General features: G+C 47.3%; 2 protein-coding genes across 6 annotated transcripts in view; one reads left to right on the plus strand and one right to left on the minus strand.

The window, feature by feature from the left end:
- TOM1L2 (target of myb1 like 2 membrane trafficking protein) overlaps window positions 1–11,447 on the minus strand; it is a 152,381-nt gene extending 140,934 nt beyond the window's left edge. For all 5 annotated transcript variants that reach the window (XM_056136910.1, XM_056136909.1, XM_056136908.1 and 2 more), the window contains exon 1: window positions 11,303–11,447. In XM_056136910.1, coding sequence (XP_055992885.1) covers window positions 11,303–11,354 — 52 coding nt within the window. In that variant the 5' untranslated portion in view covers window positions 11,355–11,447. The remainder of the gene's footprint in view (window positions 1–11,302) is intronic.
- A 425-nt stretch (window positions 11,448–11,872) lies between these two features.
- The window catches only part of DRC3 (dynein regulatory complex subunit 3), a 43,086-nt gene continuing 34,376 nt past the window's right edge, over window positions 11,873–20,582 (plus strand). Inside the window, exons 1-2 of the mRNA XM_056136923.1 lie at window positions 11,873–12,010; window positions 17,013–17,176. Of these exons, the coding sequence (XP_055992898.1) occupies window positions 17,017–17,176 (160 nt within the window). The 5' untranslated portion in view covers window positions 11,873–12,010; window positions 17,013–17,016. The remainder of the gene's footprint in view (window positions 12,011–17,012; window positions 17,177–20,582) is intronic.

A 20,582-nucleotide genomic window follows, 5' to 3' on the forward strand; every position in this document is an offset into this window, starting at 1 on the left:
TTAAACTGAGGCAATTGGACCAAAGGCTCCTATAGCCCATCAGCTAGAATTGTTTCTTTGAGTTCCTGCCATAAGAATTTCCAGAGTGAACCTGAGAAATTTGTACTCTCTGTTACCACTTGCATATTCTTCTTTCCGGCGACATCATTTTTCAGGCCTCATCTTCTATTTTGACTAATGACATGCCCTAACTTTCTGTGGTATTTTTTTTACTTTTGGGAAGCCAAATACACACACACACACACACACACACACACACACACACACACGTATGCATGCACACCACACTTCAACAGTGCTCTATTACAGGGCTATCCTTGTTCCCAGATTTCAACCACTTGCAGCACAATTCTCTGAGATGAAAGAATCAGTCACTCTCCATTACACTCAATTTTAAACCAAAACCCAAAACGGAATTTTTGACATGCCTCCCAGACTATAAGGCTTGTGCTTCATTAATGATTAAAACAACAGCTGGTTATTCTTAAAAGCAAGTTGGTCAGTTAGACAACTTAGCATCTGTTTAAATCCCCTCTCTTCCTCCATTTGACATTGTAGTCCTAAAACAAATCCAAAGTGAAAGTAAAATACATATAGCTTCCAATACCAAGAAGAGCCTCAGTGAGGTTATAAAAAAAAGCAAATCTTTCAACTAAATTCTCAGAAAAAAATTTGGGGATGGCAGGACAACTTTTTACACCAAATTATACTATGAGGAATGAATAAGTATAAAGGAGTGAATCCTTTATGCTAAGGCAGTCCTGAGTTTGTTAAATCTAATAGCAGATATTTTTGGCCCCAACTTCATTCAGTGAGCCCTCAAGAACAAAATAAAGTCAGAAACAGGAAAAACATATTTTTCTTTTTGGCTTTTTGAGTCACACCCAGTGATGGTCAAGGATTACATCTGACTCTGTACTCAAGAATTACTTCTGGTGGTGCTCAGGGAACCAAATGGGATGCTGGGGATCCAACCTAGTCAGCTGAGTGCAAGGCAAAAGCCCTGCCCACTGCACTATCGCTCAATTCTCCGCCCTCCAATTTTGTTTAAACATTTGATCCAAAGCATCAGAACCAAAGCAACAGAATAAAAAGGCAACTCACAGAATGGAAGAAATTATGTTCAAACTTTAGAGAGAATTCCTAAAATTCAGCAACAACAGAAAAACCAATTCAATTTAAAATTAGGCAAAGGATTTGAATAGACATTTCTCCAAAGAAGATTTTTAATTAGGCAATAAACACAAGAAACATGCTCAGTACCACAAATAGGAAGAAAATGCAAGCCAAAATCTAGTGAAATGGTGGCATTAGTGTAGCTATTGTTTAAAAATAAAATTGGCAAGAATGTAGCGAAATTGAAATCCTATGAGCTACTCATGGGAATGTCAAATGGTATAGCCACTCTGGAAAATGACAGTGCTTTTCCTCCAATAAATTAAAAAGACAGAGCCAGGGATATCTCAGTGGCAGAAAGCTCCTGCCTTGCAAGCATAGTCCAAAGTTTGATCTTTGGCATCAATCCACATGTGTTGAGCATAATCCTTGTAGCACTGTTGTTGGGCTTGATGGTACCTCAACAAACATGCACTCTCCAGGGCACTGCAAACAGTGTTTGCTAACACTGCAACTAAAGTGTGGGACCCTGGCAAGCACCACAACTATGTGTGGAAGCCCTATGCCCAGTGTTGACTCCTGTCCAGCACGTGTGTAGGCAATACAACCAGGTGTGAGACCCCAGGTGAACACTACTGACAAATGTATGCAAGCTTCACAATTAAACAGTGCACTTGTAAGAGCCACACAACCAGATGCGTGCAACCCTGTTGTCATCACAACAGCAGAAAGTGAAGGGAAGGAGAACACATGTTAAAACAAACCCCCACAAAACTTAAGTGGGATTAATATCTGATTTCGTAATACCATTTCTGGTTACACATCCAAAACAATCTATAAATTGAAAAACAAACAAACAAACCAACCTTGCATACATGAGGCAAGGTGTGATTCCCCAGCACCACTGAACGGAGTTCTGGTGAAGCCAGGGCGTAGTCCCCAAGTCCAAACAAATACTGTATTGCTAGGCCTGAGCACTGAACAATCCTAGACCACACAGCTGGCTCCCAAGCACCCTCAGGAGCATTTGAGAGTTCCCATGCCTCTCCCCGCCAAATAAAAATAAACAAGCACAACTAAAAGTATTCTCATGTGACAGCATCTAAATGATATATGAGAAGTATAACCTGATACATCGTGCTTCCACATACAGTTTCTCATTTGATTCTCTTAACATGAAAATGTGACAGCTACACACCCCTTCCCAATTTACACATCAGGAAACTGAGTATTCGGCTGCTAGAAATCACGTGAGGGCAGTTGCAACAAGAGGTTGGGACAGGAATACTTTCATCTAAATACATGGTACTGGACTGAAGAAACAGTTCAGTGAGTAAGGCACTTGCATGCAGTTAACAAGATTCCATCTCCAGCACTATTTATGGTCTCCCTGAAAACTACCAGTGGTGATCCCTGTCCAGAGCCCTGAGTAAGCCCCAAGTACTGCCGGGTGTGCACCCCCAAAACTGTAATAATAAATAAAATGTGCTGGAGATGGGGTGGGAAGAAGACATGCAGAGATGGGGATCGAGCCCAGAATTTTACCTTTAAAGGTACATGCTCTACCAGGTGAGCCATATCCTCAACCCGACGGAGGGTTTCTCTAAGCCTCCATCTCTAATCGGTACAGGGAGGTAAACCACTGATTTAATGGAGTTTTTAGGAAAAAAGGAATCTCAATGATGATGTCAAGCACGGCAGGGTGCCTGGCACATGGTGAAGAATCAATGAGAGCTTTTAGCTTTGAAAGATGCTAAAATATAAGACTGAAAGAAAGAGATCAGGGGTGAGCAACTGTGTAGCACATACTCTGGCAAGTGTTGTGAAGGTCGCAAGAAAATAGAAAGTATGTAATCCAGTCTGACTAGGAAGATAGGCAATAAACAAGTGAACAAGATACAAAGTAAAAATAGGAAGCAGCACCCCATAGGAGAAGAGAAAGCAGCAGGTCCACAGGTACTAGTTGGATGTAGGAACACCCCAGGATACTTAAGCCATCTCTCTCCTTTAATTTTTACAAAAACATGAAGAGTAATGCTCTTGGGGGTAAAGGAGGTGTGGTGGTTCGGGCATCCCTAGTAGTTCTCAGGGGCTTCTCCTGACTCTGGCTCAGGGGCCACTCCTGGTGTTGCTTGAAGATCATATATGGTGCTGGGAACTGAAGCAAGTCAGGTGCCTCAACCCCATACTATCTCTACAGCCAGTGAGGGAACTGCCAAATGAATTATATGAATAATAGACATTATGGATTAAGAACTAAAAGTATGATATTGGAAGGATAATGGGAGGAAGAGGCAAGTTCTAATAAATAGGCTTGATGACTGACTGAAGATCAAAAGAATTTCTAGGGCAGAAAGAAGCACTAAAACAGATACCAAATCTGAGACTGCTTTTTAAAAGGCGCCTCTTCTTAAGAGTGAAAAGAGAATACAGTGGGTAGGGCACTTGTTTTGCATGTGGCCAACCTTGGTTTGCTCTCCTGTACTACATATGCCCTCACCCTCAGTCCACCAGGAATAATCCATGCGCACAGAGCCAGGTGTAAGCCCTGAGCACATCTGGGTGTGGCCCAAAAAGTAAAATTAATTAAAAATATATAAAAGGCCCCTCATCTTTTTTGTTTTTGGGCCACATTCACTGGTGCTCACAGTTCTTGGGTGGTACTCAGAGAATAAAAAGCCTCTATTCAAACCAAAACCAAGTTGGGTCAATCAAAAATAAATGCCCAAACATTATTTTTTTATCTTTATCTTTTCAGACTAGTAGGTTAGCCTGAAGTAACATGCCTAGTAGGACAAAAACAACAACCCTGAACTGATATTCCTCTGGACACTGTATTTCTAATTTCCTTTCTCACTTTATATCCTCCTTTTCAAAACAACAACAAAAGATAGATTGGGGGCTGAAGAGAGAGTACAACAGATAAGATTCTTGCCTTGCCACTGCCAGCCCAGGGTCAATCCCAGGCACCCCATATGGTCCCCCAATTTTCTACCAAAAGTGATCCCTAAGCATAGAGCAAGAAGTAAGCCGTGAGCACAGAGCAAGAAGTAAGCCGTAGGGCTGGAGCAATAGCACAGTGAGTAGGGCATTTGTCTTGCACGCGACCAACCCGGGTTCAATTCCCAGCATCCCATATGGTCCCCTGAGCACTGCCAGGGGTAGTTCCTGAGCACAGAGCCAGGAGTAACCTCTGTGCATTGCTGGGTGTGACCCAAAAAGCCAAAAAAAAAAAAAAAGAAGTAAGCCGTGAGCACAGTAGGGTGTGTGGCCTAGTAACCTCCCCCCCCCCACACACACCCAAAAAAAGAGAGATTACATAGAAATATGCCGAGTGGTTATACAATAGTTCATCCACAAGACATGAGAAACTGAAAATGGAACACACAGTATTCCATTTATTCCCTTTCTCATATTAGAATTGGAGCCTTAATGAATTTCTTTTTTCTTTTTTGGGGAGGAGGGGTGGGTGGGTGGAAGGTTTGGACCACACCCAGCAACACTCAGGCTCTGCACTCAGAGATCATTCCTGGTAGTGTTCAGGGGATCACAATGCAAGGGATCAAACACGCATCAGATGCATGCAAGGCAAATGCCCGACCTCCTTTACTATCACTCCAGCCCCATAGAATCTTAATGAATTTTGCTTTGTCTTGTTTTTTTGTATTGTATTTGTTTGGGGGGGCCACCCGGCAATGCTCAGGAAATACTCCTGGTCTCAGTACTCTGCACTCAGGAATTATATCTGGCGGTGCTCAAAGGGCCATATGGGATGCTGGGGATCGATCTCCAGTCGATGGTGTGTAAGGTAAATGCCCTGCCCACTGCACTATTGCTCTGGCTCAATGAATTTCTAAGAAAGCACATTATGAAAATTTAGGGAGGTGTTGGGCCATATATGGCTTTTGATAACTTTTCTTTTTTTGCTTTGTTTTGTTTGAGGGCAGTGCTCAAGTGATATGGAGTGCCTTGATGAGGGTCTGCCTCATGCAAGGCAAGTACCTTACCCACTGTAACTATCTTTCCTGCCTATGATGATTCTTTTTCTTTGTAATTTTTATATTTTTCAAATTTTCAACATGGATAAAATATGTTTTTCATTTGTTTTGACGATACCCAACAGAGCTCAGGACTTACTCCTGGCTTTGTGCTCAAGGATCACTCCTAATGGTCTTGGGGGAGTACATGGAAGCTAGGGTCTACATGCAAGGCGAGCGCCTCACCCACTGTACTAGTTTTCCAGTCCCTAGAGAACTGTTTTGAGCAAACACACTCTAAGCAGGGGTACCCTTACTGCAGCTCTCCTTGAGCATGAGAGAGCAGGGCAGACCTGGGAGCCAGATGACCCTCCCCACCTTGTCGATATCCAGCATTTCATAAGCTCTCCTGAAACAAACTCTTTGAGAACCCCATATTTTTTCCTATAATCCATCAACCTGCTTCAGCACCTCTTCTTCCCTGCCAAGGGTGCACAGGAAATGGCCCCACCTCTGACCTTGGATGAACTAGCAACACCCACTGGTGACTTCCTTGCAGGACTCCTGTTCTACACAGATGGGGTTTTGACAGAAAAAGAGAAGAATAACCTTTTTTGGTTTCTGCCCAGGATAAATCTCTGACTTGGTGATGATGCCCACACCATTTCTCTCCTGAGAAATTGCTTATGGCACCCCAGTGCCACCAATAAGAGTCTAAACTGCTGGGTTCAACATCTAAACCCTCTGCCATCAACCTTATCCCACCTGTCTTTCCAGGATTGCCTTCCACCACTCCCTCTTGCTAGGCAAACAGAACAAACCTCATTTCCCTCACCTACCACTTAATGATTAGCCTTTGCTTATGTCTTATGTCCTCCCAAATCTCCCTCACCCCTCTAGAACCCTATGTCATCATTCTTCCACTGAGGGCAGCACAGCATAACAGACTTTAGCACTGAAGCCAGAATGCAGGTTCCCGTACAGCTCCCTTCCTTCCGGCTGCGTGGGCCTCCCCCTGCCCCAGTGGGTGCCTGATGCAAAATGGAGATAAGAGCAGCACCCTGCTAGGAGTGTCACTGTAAGGGCTGAAGTTTAGCTTCTTCAATTGGGGGCTCAACTAGTAACTGAATGTGAGGATGGTTGTGAAAAATCTGGCCATGGTAAAAGGTTTCTAAACATACAATGACCAAACTTTAACTAAAAATAAACTGTATGATGAGTCTGAGGTGCTCCTGGCAGTGCTCACCTGAGCTGTTATTCTTAGGCAAGAAGAGATCTTGAGTAGAAAAGGTTTAAGAGGCTCTGGGTTAAAAGTCTGAAAGATACATAAAACTTCTACTTTAGGGGCTGGAGCAATAATACAACGGGTAGGGCATTTGCCTTGCATGTGGCCTACCTGGGCTCAATCCCCATTATCTCGTATGGTCCCCCAAGCACTGGATTCAGAGTAGATTCTAGGATCCAGAGTGGCACAAATCTCTCAACTTCTCAGTCTCAGCTACCCAGTACAATACTACTCAGGAGCAAGAGAGATAGTATAAGTGGGGAAGTTTCTCTGAGCCCTGCCAGGTCTGATTCCTGGGTACCTCCAGGTGTGGCCCCAAAACTAAAAACAAAAAGGTCCACTACTACTCAATTAAAATTGGGAAGAGTAAATGAGATCTCACAAACAAAGTTTGCATATTGCAGGGCTTAATGAGTTATTTTTGGTCCTTTCCCTGTGTATTCCCAGGTTGTGAAGACTATATAAAATGACTGAAGCAAAAGTTCTTTGCAAAATGTCAGCTGCCAAAGCAATCAGGGGGAGGACTAATCATTCCTGGGACACTCAGCCATACTAGGGTCATACAGCTGCCATTCACTAGACAGTAGGAAACAGTCTATGCCCTGCGCCATCTGATCTATACATGCAACCTCTATAATAACTTATCAGTTTTCAGCACTTATTAGAAATGAATAAATTATTCTGCCTGCTCCTACACACCATATTCTGGTCAGAATGAGATAACCACTAACTTATCTTTTTATCTAAAAGAATACAAGCTTTATTCTTGGAAAAAAGATTATCTGAGACTGTATTTCAGCCAACACTTGCAGAGCACCGTGACCCTGATTTGGGGAACTCCTAAAGTATGACATCCAGTTCCAGGGCACAGCCAACTTTCAGGGCTCAGTGGAGGCCTGAGATTAGATAGTAACATGATGAATTTGCCTCAGAAGAGAAAATCAGGAAGGCCAGAGAGACAGTTCAGTGGTAGCATGCTAGCCTTGCAAGTGGCTGACCTGGGTTTGATCCTGGCATCTCATATGGTCCCCCAAGCACCACCAGGAGTAATTCCTGAGTGCAGAGCCAACCCTTGAGCAACTCTGGGTATGATCCCCCAGAGAGAGAGAGAGAGAGAGAGAGAGAGAAAGGGAAAGAGAGAGAGAATCAGGAAATAAAAATAAGTATGTCTCTTCTTCCTCCAGAGTTCAAAGTCTCTCATGCCACTACTTCCTTTCCAAACTATAGTAGAGCAAGTTACAGTAACAGGAACCACCTTCTGGGACAAGAGGCAGGATGAAGGCAAGAAATGCACAGGTAACTTAAACTTTGACCTCAGCCTCCAGCTGCAGATGGACAGGTTATGTGTTCAACCACATAGCACCAAGTTAAAATGTTCACGTGCAGTTCAGGAATATGACTTTATCATTTATCAAACCCTCAGACTAATGCTTTGCACTCCAGGACACCTGCTGAGATGTTGCCTCTAATGAAGACTCCCTAAGAGCAACTCTGTAATATTTGTATCCAGAAGCCTCCTACTCAGCAGGCACTCAAAATGCCAACTAAATTGACCTGAAGGAATTATTTCAACTCATGCCTCAAGCAGCTGTTAAGAGATATGCTTTTATCCTTGTTGTTTTGTTCCCACCCAATGGTGCTCAGGAGTTACTCCTGGGTCTACATTTAGGAATCACTCCTGTACAGGCTTGAGGAACCATATGGGATGCCGGAAATTGATTGCAGGCAGCCAAGAGGTAGACTAGCAACAACTGAGGTGGGTAATACTGTACCATCTTTTCACCTGGCTTCAGGTACAGAGTAGCCTCTTCTCTGGAGAATCCTCACTTAGTCTCATGAGCAGCTTAGACTGCAGGAAGTCAGTCCCTCCATCACAGCTTTCCTGAATTCTCCTGGACTCCTCACAGTGCTTACGACCTATGCTGTTAGACCAAGCATGGAACTATGGCTTTGAGAGAATCACCATTGTTCTGTGTTTCTGGGTCCTCTCTGCTGAGCGGCACTATCAATCACCGGCAGACAAGGACAGTTATGTAGGCCAGCTCTCTCTTACCAGGGAGGCAGTATTTTCATTTCTCAGAGCCTCAGTTTCCTCATCTCTAAAATGGAAGGACAATCAACCTGACTTCAAAGAGCAGTTGGAAGGAGCAAATGATGGCTGTAAAACTGCTTTGTATAAGCTAACTCTGCTACTTTTAATCATTAGTTTCAGTGTGTTTTAGTTATGTACCTCCAATCCCTTACCAAGCCTCTGGCACAAACTTTTAAAGAACAATAAACATCATGAAATTTATGCTTTATTTTGGGGCCACACCCAGTGATGCTGAGGGCTTATTCCTGGCTCTGAGCTCAGGGATCACTCCTGGCGGTATTTGGAGGACCATATGTGGTGCCAAGGATTGAATCCAGATCTGCCACATGCAAGACAAGCTCCCTACCCACTGCACTATCTCTCTGACTCTGAAAATTATTTTTCTGTTTTGTCACATTAAACTCTCTTTCTGCATTGATCATTAAGCTGGCCTATACTGTGAAATTACCTAGATGTTGGCTATTGACTAACTGGCATGAAGACGCTTTCTTCTTTATGAATAGTGAGTACAGGGGACTCGGAGCATTTTCCTTCACTGGTCACAGATGGGCTATTTGTCCCTCATTTCCTCTTCAGATAGAAAATTCAATCCTTAATTAATTTTTCTGTTAACAATGACAGCTACAATTTATGGGGCCTCTACTATCTTCCAGGCACTCTGCTAAGTGTTTTGCCTCTGTTGTCCCACTTAAACTACACTGTCAGTATTCATACCTGTCCTTCTTGCTCTCTCTGTTTATAATGACCTCCTTCCTCTCTTTCTCTCTCTCTCAGAGGGTTACAAAATTATTCTGCTCCTGATCACACAACCAACAAACGAGCAAAGTAAAATTTAACTTATGTCATCCTGATAGGAACAACACACACTTTCCACTCACTAAATCCCAAACATCTATTTGTATGTTTTTAAATCCTCTTTAACTTCTACAAGCCCCACCCTCATCTAGCTTGGCATTTCAAAGATGCAGAACTTCCTATTGTGAAGGAGACCAAAAAAATCTCTCTCTACCCCAATTTCCTGAGACTCTTCACTCTCTGATTGGAATTCAACAGTCAAGTGAAAACTGAGTTTTGGGCACATGGCTGCAGTGAGAGAGAGCCTAGGGAAAGGAATAAAGAAGGGGCAGAGTAGGAGGGCAATAATCTGGAACGACAAGTCAGTCCATAAAGATGGGAAAACATTTTTCTAGGGTCTACTATTGATCACCCCTATCAAAGACATTATACCACAAAAGAAAGCTCCCAAATGGCTCGTTAACAAGGGAAGAGGCCTCAGTAATTTCACAGCCCCCTAAAAACTGAAGAGTAAGCAGTAAACAAATAAGTCACTATTGCCTAAACCAGGCTGGCCCATTAAGACACCAAAGTTCCTCCCCATGGAAGATGTTTTACCAGTCCTTCCACCAAACAGGAGGAGACCAGTTTTCAAAGAAACTAATCAACATTCTCAACTGATCACTTAAACTCCTACTTAAGTGAGAAGGATGTTGCTTTTTGTAATATGAAAATGCCCAGATGTTGGCCACTCTGGTGGTCCTTTGCCTACCCCAGATACTGCCTCTCTGGTGCTCTGTTCGAAGTGCCCAAAGCAGACCTGTGAGAGTAACATGCACTGGGGCTGGAGACAGTAGAGCAGGTAAGGTGTTTGTCTTTTACTAGGCCAGCCTGGGTTCAATGGCCCTAGCCAGGTTCAATGCTTGGCACAACATTCAGTCTCCTGAGCACCCCCAGAAGTGATCCCTAAGCACAGAGTCAGAAGTAAGCTCTGACCACCTCCTAGTGTGGCCCAAAAAACAAAATATAAGTGTAACAAGTGGGCTGGAAAGATAGTAAAACAGGTAGGGGACTTGCCTTGTCCATGCCTGTCCCAGATTTGATCCCCAATATCCCATATGGTTCCCAGAGGTGATCCCTGAATACAGAGCCAAGAGTAAGCCTTGAAAACTGCCAGGTATGGTATCAAACCAAAAATAAATAAATAAAAAGAGTAACAGGTACTGCTAGTACCACTCTCTACATTTGTCTGGGAACATTTAATACACAGGGGAATCAGCCATGGGCAGTGTGCACAGACGGCTGCAAAAAGTATCAACATTGTGGCCTGCGAGAGATCTACCGCATCTGACCTCCCCAAAGCCTCCTTTGACGGGCAGGGAAACTTCCGCCCAGAAAGGGCAGTGACTTGCACAAGGTCATGGGGAGAGTGGGTGGCAACCCCCCAGATGGAATCCAGGCTTCCTCATTCCCTTTCCCAGTCTCTTATCACTCACAAACACGGTCTCCCTTCTTCCCAGGAGTGGGGGGTGGGGGGGCCGGGAGGCAGACCCCCCTCCCAGGAGCCCTCCCCCATCCCTCCTCCTTCAGCTAGGCGAGATGCAGCTCTAATTAGCAAGTCTGGAAGCGGGGAGCCTTCCCTGGGAGGGTGCCCAGTCTCAGGGTGCGGGTCCTGGAAGGGAGCGTCGAGGGTGGAGGGAACAGGGGCTGGGACAACTGAGTCCTGGTGGCGGTGTCATCGAGATGGCTGGAGCTGGGCAAAGGCACACGCACTGGCATCACCCGGGAGACGCGGGTGGGCTGAGCCCGGTGGCAGAGGGAGCCACGGAGCATCTCCGTCCAAGCTGGGCCGCAGGCGCCGCCTGGCAGGTGGACCGGCGTCAGTGAACAGGCCCTGCTCGTCTTGGGGCGGCAAGAGCGCTCGGGCAGAGGCCCCACGAGGATGCCGGCCCCATCCGCCAAGAGGCACCAGTGCCCGGACAAGGCCCGCGGGTCCTCACCAGCCCAGTCAGCCGCCGCCGCCGCCCACCCAGACGCCCGCCCTTCTCGCGGCCTTACCGAGGCACTGCCCCACCGGGGTACTGAACGGGTTCCCCAGGAGGAACTCCATCTTGGGAGGACAACACCGTAGCGGTCCGGGCCCCCTGTCAGCCGCCCGGTCTCCGATGTCCCCCCTGGAGCTCCCGACCTGACTGACACTTGCCCCCGCCCCACCCTCTGGAACGCCGAACGCCCGGCCCTAGCCCCACCCACTGTCGTGTCTCTATTGGGCAACGCTGGCTCAGTCCTCCTCCGATTGGCCCCTGCGCCTCCTCCGGCGAAGCCCCGCCTACCCCGCGGCGTCTGATTGGGCTGGGGAGGGCGCTCGGTCAGGGGAATTTCTAAAAGGCGTAGCGGCGCCTGGCCTGGTCCGCCTCCGAATGGGAGCCTGTGTATTTTGATTCATCTGTGTGTTGGTCAATCTAGCGAATCCTTGCTATTATTGGACAAAGGACTAATCAATCGCTTCACTAGGGCCAGGAGAAAGAGGCTAGGCTAGAAAGAGTCCCGCCTCTAGGAAGCGTTGATTGGAGGAGCGTTTGTTTTCTCTACGTCTGGTTGGTAGCCGGAGTCTTGCCCCGCCCCTGGCGTCACGTGACGCGTCAACTTTCACCCAGGATGTCTACCTCTGGACTTCCCCTTAGCAACGAAGTGGCGGCGCTGGGTTTCTCTAGCAACGGAGCGACGCCTCGGCTGCGTGGAGCTAGACCGGTAGCCGGGCTGCAGGTGAGATCCGCGGCCTGTGGCCACGGAGGGTCGTAGGGGCCGGCCGCGACCCAGTTTATCTCTTTCCTCTGACTTTTTCTCTCAGGACTCCAGCCCGCTTGTTTTCAAAGCTTCTCCGCTAGCCGCAGAACGACCACACTGAGACAGTCAGAACTCTAGTCCCGGACTTTCTGAATAAGAAATTATTATTCAGTTTATTAATAAGTAATTGTTATTAAGGAAGCATTTCCTCAGAGAGCAGGAAAGTAATTGTTATTAAGGAAACCTTTCCTCAGAGAGCAGGACCCGGAAAGATTTCTTAAAGTCCCACCCTCAGTTTCCTGGCCGTATCCCTTTCATTAAAGAAAAAGAAAAGGAAAGGAAAGTCACCTGTCCACTGATAATTTAATCCTTAGGACCGAGATGTACAGCTCAGCAGAAGGTCAATGCCCTGCTTGTGTGTCCCAGGTTCCATCTCTCCATTACAAATAATAATAACAGCAGTCATTATATCCAGCCTCTCTATTGTCATGAAATTTTCTTGTTTTTTTTCCTGCATCATGGTGTTGTATAAAGTGCTTCGGATAGGAATATAAATACCTGAATTTTATGTCTATCTCAATTAATAACTCACTATATGACTTTAAAAAATTTCTTTCCCTTAGTTTTTCTACTTGGGAAATTAGGGCCTTGGGACTCCCGTTTCTATGGCTTCTTCAGCTAACATGCAATTTCATAAATAATGCATGTGCCCTTAGTCACTTGATTCGGTACATACTTGCTTTTCTCATATTAATTCACAGCAAAACATGGCTGCATTTTCCAGGTCCAGTTATTTCCTGGGACAGTTCTGAAACTTTCTTGGTGAGGTACTGACTTTGTGAACAGTGGTATTCAACTGCTGCTTCTCCTTCCTCTTTTGGGCTTTACCAGTTCAGACAAGTCCCCAGAATCCAGATTGGGTGTAAATTACTGTTAGGACCTATTTTCCTGACCTAGACTTGTGGTGGGACACATTGTGAGCTGACTTGTCCACAGTAATGGTCCCCTGTACCGGGTACATTTGAGTGACCATTAAGAAAATGGGTTCTGGGGGCAGGAGCAGTAGTACAGTGGATAGGGTGTTTGCCTTGCCTGCAGCTGACCAGGGTTCAATCCTTGGTATTCCATATGGCCCTCTGAGCCCACCAGAAGTGATCCCTGAATTTAGAGACAGAAGTAAGCCCTGAGCACTGCTGTTCCCCCTTCCCCCCCAAAAAAAGAGAGAGAAAGAAATAAAAGGGGCTGGAAAATTAATACAATGGGTAAAACATTTGCCTTGCACACGGCTGACCCAGGTTCTATCTCTGCCATCCCAGATAGTCCCCCAAACACTGCCAGAATTCCTGGAGGTGGGGAGGGGGGGGAGGAAAATAAAAGAAAATGGATTCTGAATTATATCTTTCTGCCTCTGCCATATACTAGATATTTGAGTCTGGGATTGTTACTTAAAACTTTTGTAACTAGCTTACATTGTCTTGTCTGAACTGAAAATGAGAGTTTTCATATAAATAAAATTCCAGAAATTTCTCACATCTACATCTGACTCTCACACTGGCTCTCTCTCACCAGAGTGAACTTCTTAATGTTCAAATCTGATAATATGACTTGTTATTATACTCCAGGATCTGTTTAGGTCTCTTAGGATATGACTACAACTCCAGCCTTCCATCACTTTTGTCAGAATAGAAAATGAAGTATTCTTTCCCACCTCAGGACTTTCTTTTTTTTTTTTCTTTTTTTTTTTTAATAATTTATTTCTTTATTGAATCACTGTGGGAAAAGTTACAGAGCTTTCGGGTTTAGGTCTCAGTCATGTAAGTATCAAACACATTTCCCTTTACCAATACTTATTTTTAACTGTGAACCCCAATAGAACCCCACCTCCCACCCCTCCCAATTCCTGTGTGGCAGATGAGTTCTAGTTAATACTCTATCTACTTTGACTAGATACATTGTTTCGATAGAAGATGCACAATTATTGTTTAGAGTTTATGACCCCCCCCCCAATTAGATATGCTGAAACAGCGTTGTGAAATGATTTGCTTTCTACAGCTTGGTTTAAGAATAAAATGATGTTGCGCGGCCGCAATAGCGGCCACGCGGTTTTGGATTTCTCCTGTTTTACTTATTAACCCTGGAAGTATTTCTATTAAAAGTTAGATAGTTAAGAGATTGGTTTCTGTGCTCTGGAGTCGTGGCCGTGCCGGAGAGCCGCTCGTGGGGGGCAGCTGGTGACCTCGGTCGGTCGGGCGTGAAGGACGGCCCAGAACGCCCCCCTTCCCATGAGGCCCCTGCCGCCCCCTGCCCCCGGCTCAAACCTGCTGTCCACAAGGCTCCCGTGCAGCCGCCATCTTTCTTTCCAGAGAGGAGCAGGCGCCACCTCAGGACTTTCACTGTGTAGTTCCTTTTTCCTCTTTTCCTGGCCACCACTCAGATCTCAGCTGTGTCACCCCTGGACAAGTCAGGTTCCCAAGGGCATGCTTTCAGTTACCATACCTAAAAATGTGTCATCGTTTGTAATAAACTATTTGTATGTGCTTTGATTAATGTCTGAAACAGAGGTAAGAGATCTGTTTTATACACAGCTTGCAGAAGCCATGCATTGCATGTGTGTTACCCAAACACTTTTTGGAAAAGTGTTAAAGAAAAGAATCATCTGTCTTCTACAAATAAGAAGTCAAAAGTTTAGATAGGTAAAGTGAGTTTCCAAAGAATACACAATCAAGATCCAGGTCTGGCCCTTATGTGCATAAGTACATATAACAATTATCCCACACCATATAGAGATCACTAAACTGATTGAAAGCTAGGTTGATAGTATCTGTCACAGGTGCCAGGCCTTGGTGAAATACAATGACAAGTTAAAGTTTTAGGGTCATAATTAAGAATCATTTCCCATAATACAGCAACTTCCTTTTAAAAGCACAAGCAAAGGCCAGAGTAATAGTTCAGTAGAGCACTTGTCTTGCATGTGGTTGACCTGAGTTTGATCCCCAAAACCACATATGTTCCCCCAAATCCCACCAGGAGTCATCCCTGAGCACTACTGCCCCCCTCCAAAAAAGAAAGAGGGGCTGGAGAGATAGTACAGTAGGTAGCGCATTTGCCTTGCATGCAGACAACCCAGGTTCAATCCCTGGCATTCCAGATGGTCTCCTGAGCACTGCCAGGAGTAATTCCTGAGTGCAGAGCCAGGACTAACCTGAGCATCCTGGATATGCCCCTCAAGAAAAAGAAAAGGAAGAAAATAATAGCACAAACACTTTGCAGGTAACATATAACACATGGTGGCAAATACAGCACATTAATATTTTTCCATAGGCAAGTAGGTGCTGTCATGGAAAATCATAGATAAAATTGATTCAGAAAAGTCAGGAGATAGAGAGAGGCTGAAGACTGAAAACATATTTAAAAGTTGAGATCAGTTGCCCTAAAGAGATGGAGAGACTGGAGAGATAGGGAAGACAGAAGCACTGGCAGAGAAAGTTTGAAGGAGTAAAAGAAAGCCTCAGACAGACCTGGGAATTGGAGGCATTGAGGCATTTGATCATGAACAGCTCCACACTGAGAGATGTGCATTTTCCCAAGATACATCTAAGTAGATGGTAGGAGGGAAAGGAAGATGGGCTTCCTGGCAGGGACTGTCTCCAAGACCAGGTTACAGAATCACCTGGGTTAGTGATGGACACTCAATACCAGAAGGCTCTCCAGTACCAAAAAGAGGCTGGGCACAGTGACTGTCCAATATCTGGGATCAGTATGACAGGGGTTCAGGGAGGCCTGGGGACTAGGTACATGCATGGATAAAGACAGTAAAGCTGGTAGGAGGGGAGAAGCCAGAGTGGAAAGTGGAGGGAGTACAGTTTCTGGTTGTTGGTGAGGTCTGCTGTGATGCTGTGTGAGGTCTAACTCGTCTGTATGTTCCCACTTAGAGGGTTTATAATGCTGGGGGTGTGGAGGAAGGAATGGCACTCAGCTTCCCAGGCTGTGGCGTTGATCAGTCAGAAAGTGTAGCCCAGAGCCGGCCTTAGAGTGACTGACTGAATCCCAAGCCCACTGTTGGTCTGTGGCGCCTCCATTTCCCTTTGGACCTTTAACATTAGCTTAAGAGAGTATTTGCTAGAAGAAATGGGAAAGCTCTCAGAAAAGGGGGCTCAGAAATTCTCATTAATCGGCCCAGAGAAATAGTACAGTCTGCCTTGCATGCAGCCGACCTGGGTTCAATCCCCAGCATCGTATATGGTCCCCCGAACCTACCAGAAGTAATCCCTGAGCATCACCAGGTATGACCCCCAAAACAAATAAACAAAAAAAATAAACAAAAATTCTCATTAGGGACTTGAGGAATCAGAAAGCCAGTGAGGAAGAGGCAGCCTACTTTGGTGTCAAGCCTCTGATCACTCAGTTCTCTCCTCTGCTTCCCTTTGTCCTTCGGCCTCCTCTACCTATTTCTCTGCCTGCTGCCATGCCTGGCCAGTTCGTTTCCCCAGTTCCTCTCAACTCAAGCAGCCTTTGGGGCCCCATGGTCACATTTCTTGGGGAGAACTTGTAGCATCAGCTCTGCTGGGTTCAATCCCTGGCATCCCATATGGTCCCCTGAGTCTACCCAGAGTGCAGAGTCAGGAATAAGACCTGAGCACTGCTGGCTGTGTTCCCCACCCCCACCAAAGAAGAGAAGGAAGGAGAGAGCCAGGAAAGCCATGCACAGAGGTTCAGGAGGCAGCATGGCCCTGGCTTCAGGAGCAGTCTGGCAAAATCACCTCTGGCACGGGGCTCTTTGGGATATGGCCCTGTGGACAGTATGGATGGTTGCAGGGACCAGCCTTGGTGCTAACCCATAGGTGCAGTGGGCAGGCTTCAGTGAGCATGCCTGCCAGATTGCTCCTTGACTCCTCAAGGAACCTCCAACCAGGTTTGTCTTCAGCGGGAAAACCAAGGTCTCAGAGAGGAGGTCTCAGAGAGGAACATGTTGTTTTTGCAGGAGGATGAACCGGATATGCAACTGGATTGAGCCCAGGGTGATAGACGATGAACTGCTCAAGCAGGCAGTGTGGGACCAGGGCCCCCAAGAAGAGGCTGGGCAGCTGGCCAGACAGGAGGGCATCCTCTTCAAAGATGTCCTGTCCCTGCGGTTGGACTTCCAGAGTGCGTATGGAAGGGGGCGGGCAGGGACAGGGGCTGTGCCACCGGGCTGGGCTCTCCCCACTCCACCTTCCGGCCCCAGAATTCTGGAAGGTCAAAGACCCACATGGTTAGGGCCTGTCTGGGTTAGAAGCTGTAGGAGCAACATAGATGATCCCCCTTACCCGCACATATCCCTCCTCTCCTGCCCCTCCTCTCCCCTCCCCCCTTCTCCTTTTCCTTGCCTCTCTCCGTTTCCTTCCCTGTCCCCTTACCCCTTTCCTACCTCCTCCCTTTACTCCCCTCCCACACTCTCCCCTCCCCTCCCTTTCCTCTCCTCCCTTCCCCTCCCTTTCTCTCCCTTTCCTTCCCTCTCCTCTCCGTTCTTCCCCTTCCCTTTTCCTCTGTCCCTTCTCTCCCCTCCCCTCCCACTCCTCTCCCCTCCCTTTTTCCACCCTCCTCCCCTTTCCTTGCCTCTTCCCATTTCCTTCCCTGTCCCCTTCCCTTTTTTTCCCCTTTTCCTACCCCTCCCCTTTCCTCCCCTCCCACCCTCTTCCCTCCCTTCCCCTCTCCTCTTCTTCCCTCTCCTCCCCTTTCTTCACCTTCCCTCCCCATTTCCTCTCTTTCCTTGCTCTCTCCACCCCTCCTCTTTTCTCCCCTCCTTTCTCCCCTTCTCCCTCCCCTTCCTTCACTTTCTCTCTCCCCTTCCTTCCCCTTCTCCTCCCCCCTGTCCCTTCCCCTTCCTCCTCCCCATCCCATATACCTTCTGTTTCTCTCCCCTCCCCTCCCTTCCCTTCCCATTGCACTGATGGTCCAGCCCTTGGTTGAGGTGTTGACCCTCTCTGCGCTTCTTGATTGCAGAGTCCAGGATTTCTCTTTGTTGTTATGGCAGATCACATAGAGGCTCAGAACAGACCATTTTAAAGCTTCCTACTGAGTTTCAGAAACATTTGCATATCCACAATCTGCTTGCTTCTGAGTAAGAATAGAAGCCAGGATAAAGTTCTCCCTCTCCAAACTAGGTGAACCACAAAAGCTCCGTGCTCTTTCCACCCCAGAATATGGGAGCCAAGCAAGAGCTGTGACAGGTTGAAGGTTCGCTGGGGGGTGGGAGGGGGCTGAAAATTGAATGGGGCAGAGGGCTTTGAGGCCCTGGGGATGGGGCATGGGGGCCTCAGGAATGTCAGGCCTGGCTTGAGTGAGAAGGCCAGGCTTGGGTCAGACAGAGCCCACAGTTCCGTGTCCATACCAAATTGGGGAGATCTGGTTCCTGTTCCAGACGCGACACCGCCCTCCCCACCGCCCCCTCACTAGCCAACTTGGTCTGACTCACATTCCCACCCCATTCTGGACCCTTGTGTGGGCCCTGCCAGGGCCATCCTGTGCAGGCTCCAGGGGCACTGAGGTGAGCCAGGGAGCCTCCCCCTACCCCAGCTTCACTAAGTCGTGGGCCTTGCCAGAGCATGTGTACCCTGAGCTCCTCCCACCCATAAAAAGCAAAACCCTGTCCTAGAACTGACATTTAGGTGAAGGATACAAGTAAGACCAAAAAGGACAATCGGAGTGTTTATCGGTAACACATGCTATAGATTTTGTTGTTGTTCTTCAGGTTTTCCCTTTTATTTTACAAGAATAAAATAGGGATCAAGTATTTCACCATGACAAGGAAACCAGCTCTAGGTGGGGACAGTAAATAAGGGTTCACCTATGAGGAGGAGCTTGGGGGAAGGAGTGAGGGTTCCCAGAACCCCCACAGCTAGTGGGGTTGGGGTGGTGCACAAAAGGTCTGGCTCCTCATGAGAAACTGACTATTGATAAATAACAGCTGTGTAACAAAAATAATCATGTCCCAACCAACAAGATATCAAACTCCAGTCATTGTCTCTCAGGAGCCTCCTAGGAGACAAAAGTGTTATTTTCACAGGGGACGAGGGTGGGGTGGGCTGGGGGCCATGCGGACCTGTCAAAAAAATACCACAAGAGAATCTGCAAGCAGTTATGATGCCCCCCAAGTGTCCTGGGCCCCCAGTTTGGAGGAAGAGATCTAAGCTTCTCCATCCTGGGCCTCTATTCCCAGGTACCCAAACCCTGGGAACAGGGTCCTGAGTTGGGGGACCGCTGACAGTTTGTCTCCTGCTGACGGCGCACCATAACCTTACTCCCTGGAGCCCGCACACATGAGAGGAGGCTGCCCTCAGAGTCCCCCTCTGCTGCAGAAATGGGGTCTTATGGCCAGTGAGGCACCAAGACCACCTTATGGGGGACAGTTTGCAGCTTCCCTTGATCTTCCCAGGGCAACGACACAGGCTGAACAGGGGGGTGGGGAGCTTGGGAAAGCCTGGGTGTTGGGGAGGGGCACATGTTTTATTAGAAGTCAGAGGTTGACAATGGTGCAGAGGTCAGAAGGAGGCGGGGGTGGGGGTGGGGTGGGTATCAATAGAGGGTCTGGAGAGAGTGACTGAGACATGGGGAATGGCCCGTGCAAAGGCCCTGAGGCAAGTTCTGTGGAGACAGGCCCAGTGGTCTGCTGGTTTCAGCCTGGGAGCCTAGAGAAAGTGCTTGGCTTTTATGGTGAAAGAACTAGGAGCTCTGGGAAGGTTCTAAGGGGCACCCGCTTGAGGGGGAGGAACAGGACAGGACTGACATTTTCACAAGTTGCTGTTGGTGCTGGAGAATAGATGGGACCATGGCTAATGCAGGGAGTCTTGCTGCCGTGGTCTGGGGTGCCAGTATGCTAGGCTCAGAACCCATGGCAACTATGCAGTTAGCTTCTGCATCTCTGTGGAGGACCAAGGCAGCACTGGCAGCAATGCTAGCATTCTGACAACTTGGTAAGAGGTGTCAGAAGCATCCCGGTTTTGTGCATAGTTGTGACTTTTCCAGTGCAAAATGTTCTAACCCTGGGCAAGCCTGCCTGCAGGCTCAGGTGCCGCCCAGGGTGGGGGTGTCTGGAGGAAAGAGGTCATAGTCATGGGTTGTGACACTGCAGCTGGAGTTACACGAGAAACCCAGAGAAGCTGGATCAGCATGGAGGCGGCTGAGACCACAGAGTGGCAGTGGGTCTTGCCCAGAAGGGGTGTTCTGAAAGTCTGCACACTCAGGATGAGAGCTGGGCTCAACCTCTAGCCCTGCCTGGTCCTCGGCACCCCAGAGAAGCAGGGCCGGGTAATCCAGAGTCTGTAGAAGGGTTGTGAGTCCTCAGAGTCAGAGAAAAACTGCCTAGCCAAGGGTTGCAGCGATAGTATAGCAGACAGGGGCTTGCCTTGCTAGCGACTAACTTGAGTTTGATTCCCCAGCACCCCAGAAGGTCCCCTTGATCCTGCCAGGAATGATTCCTGAGCAAAGAACCAGGATAAGCCCTGAGCACAGCTGGAAAGAAAGAAAAAAAGGAAAAAAAAAAAAACTCTGTCTAACTACCCTCAACCCCAAC

This window comes from Sorex fumeus, unplaced genomic scaffold, assembly GCF_029834395.1.
Source record: "Sorex fumeus unplaced genomic scaffold, SorFum_2.1 ptg000122l, whole genome shotgun sequence".
Lineage (NCBI taxonomy): Eukaryota > Metazoa > Chordata > Mammalia > Eulipotyphla > Soricidae > Sorex > Sorex fumeus.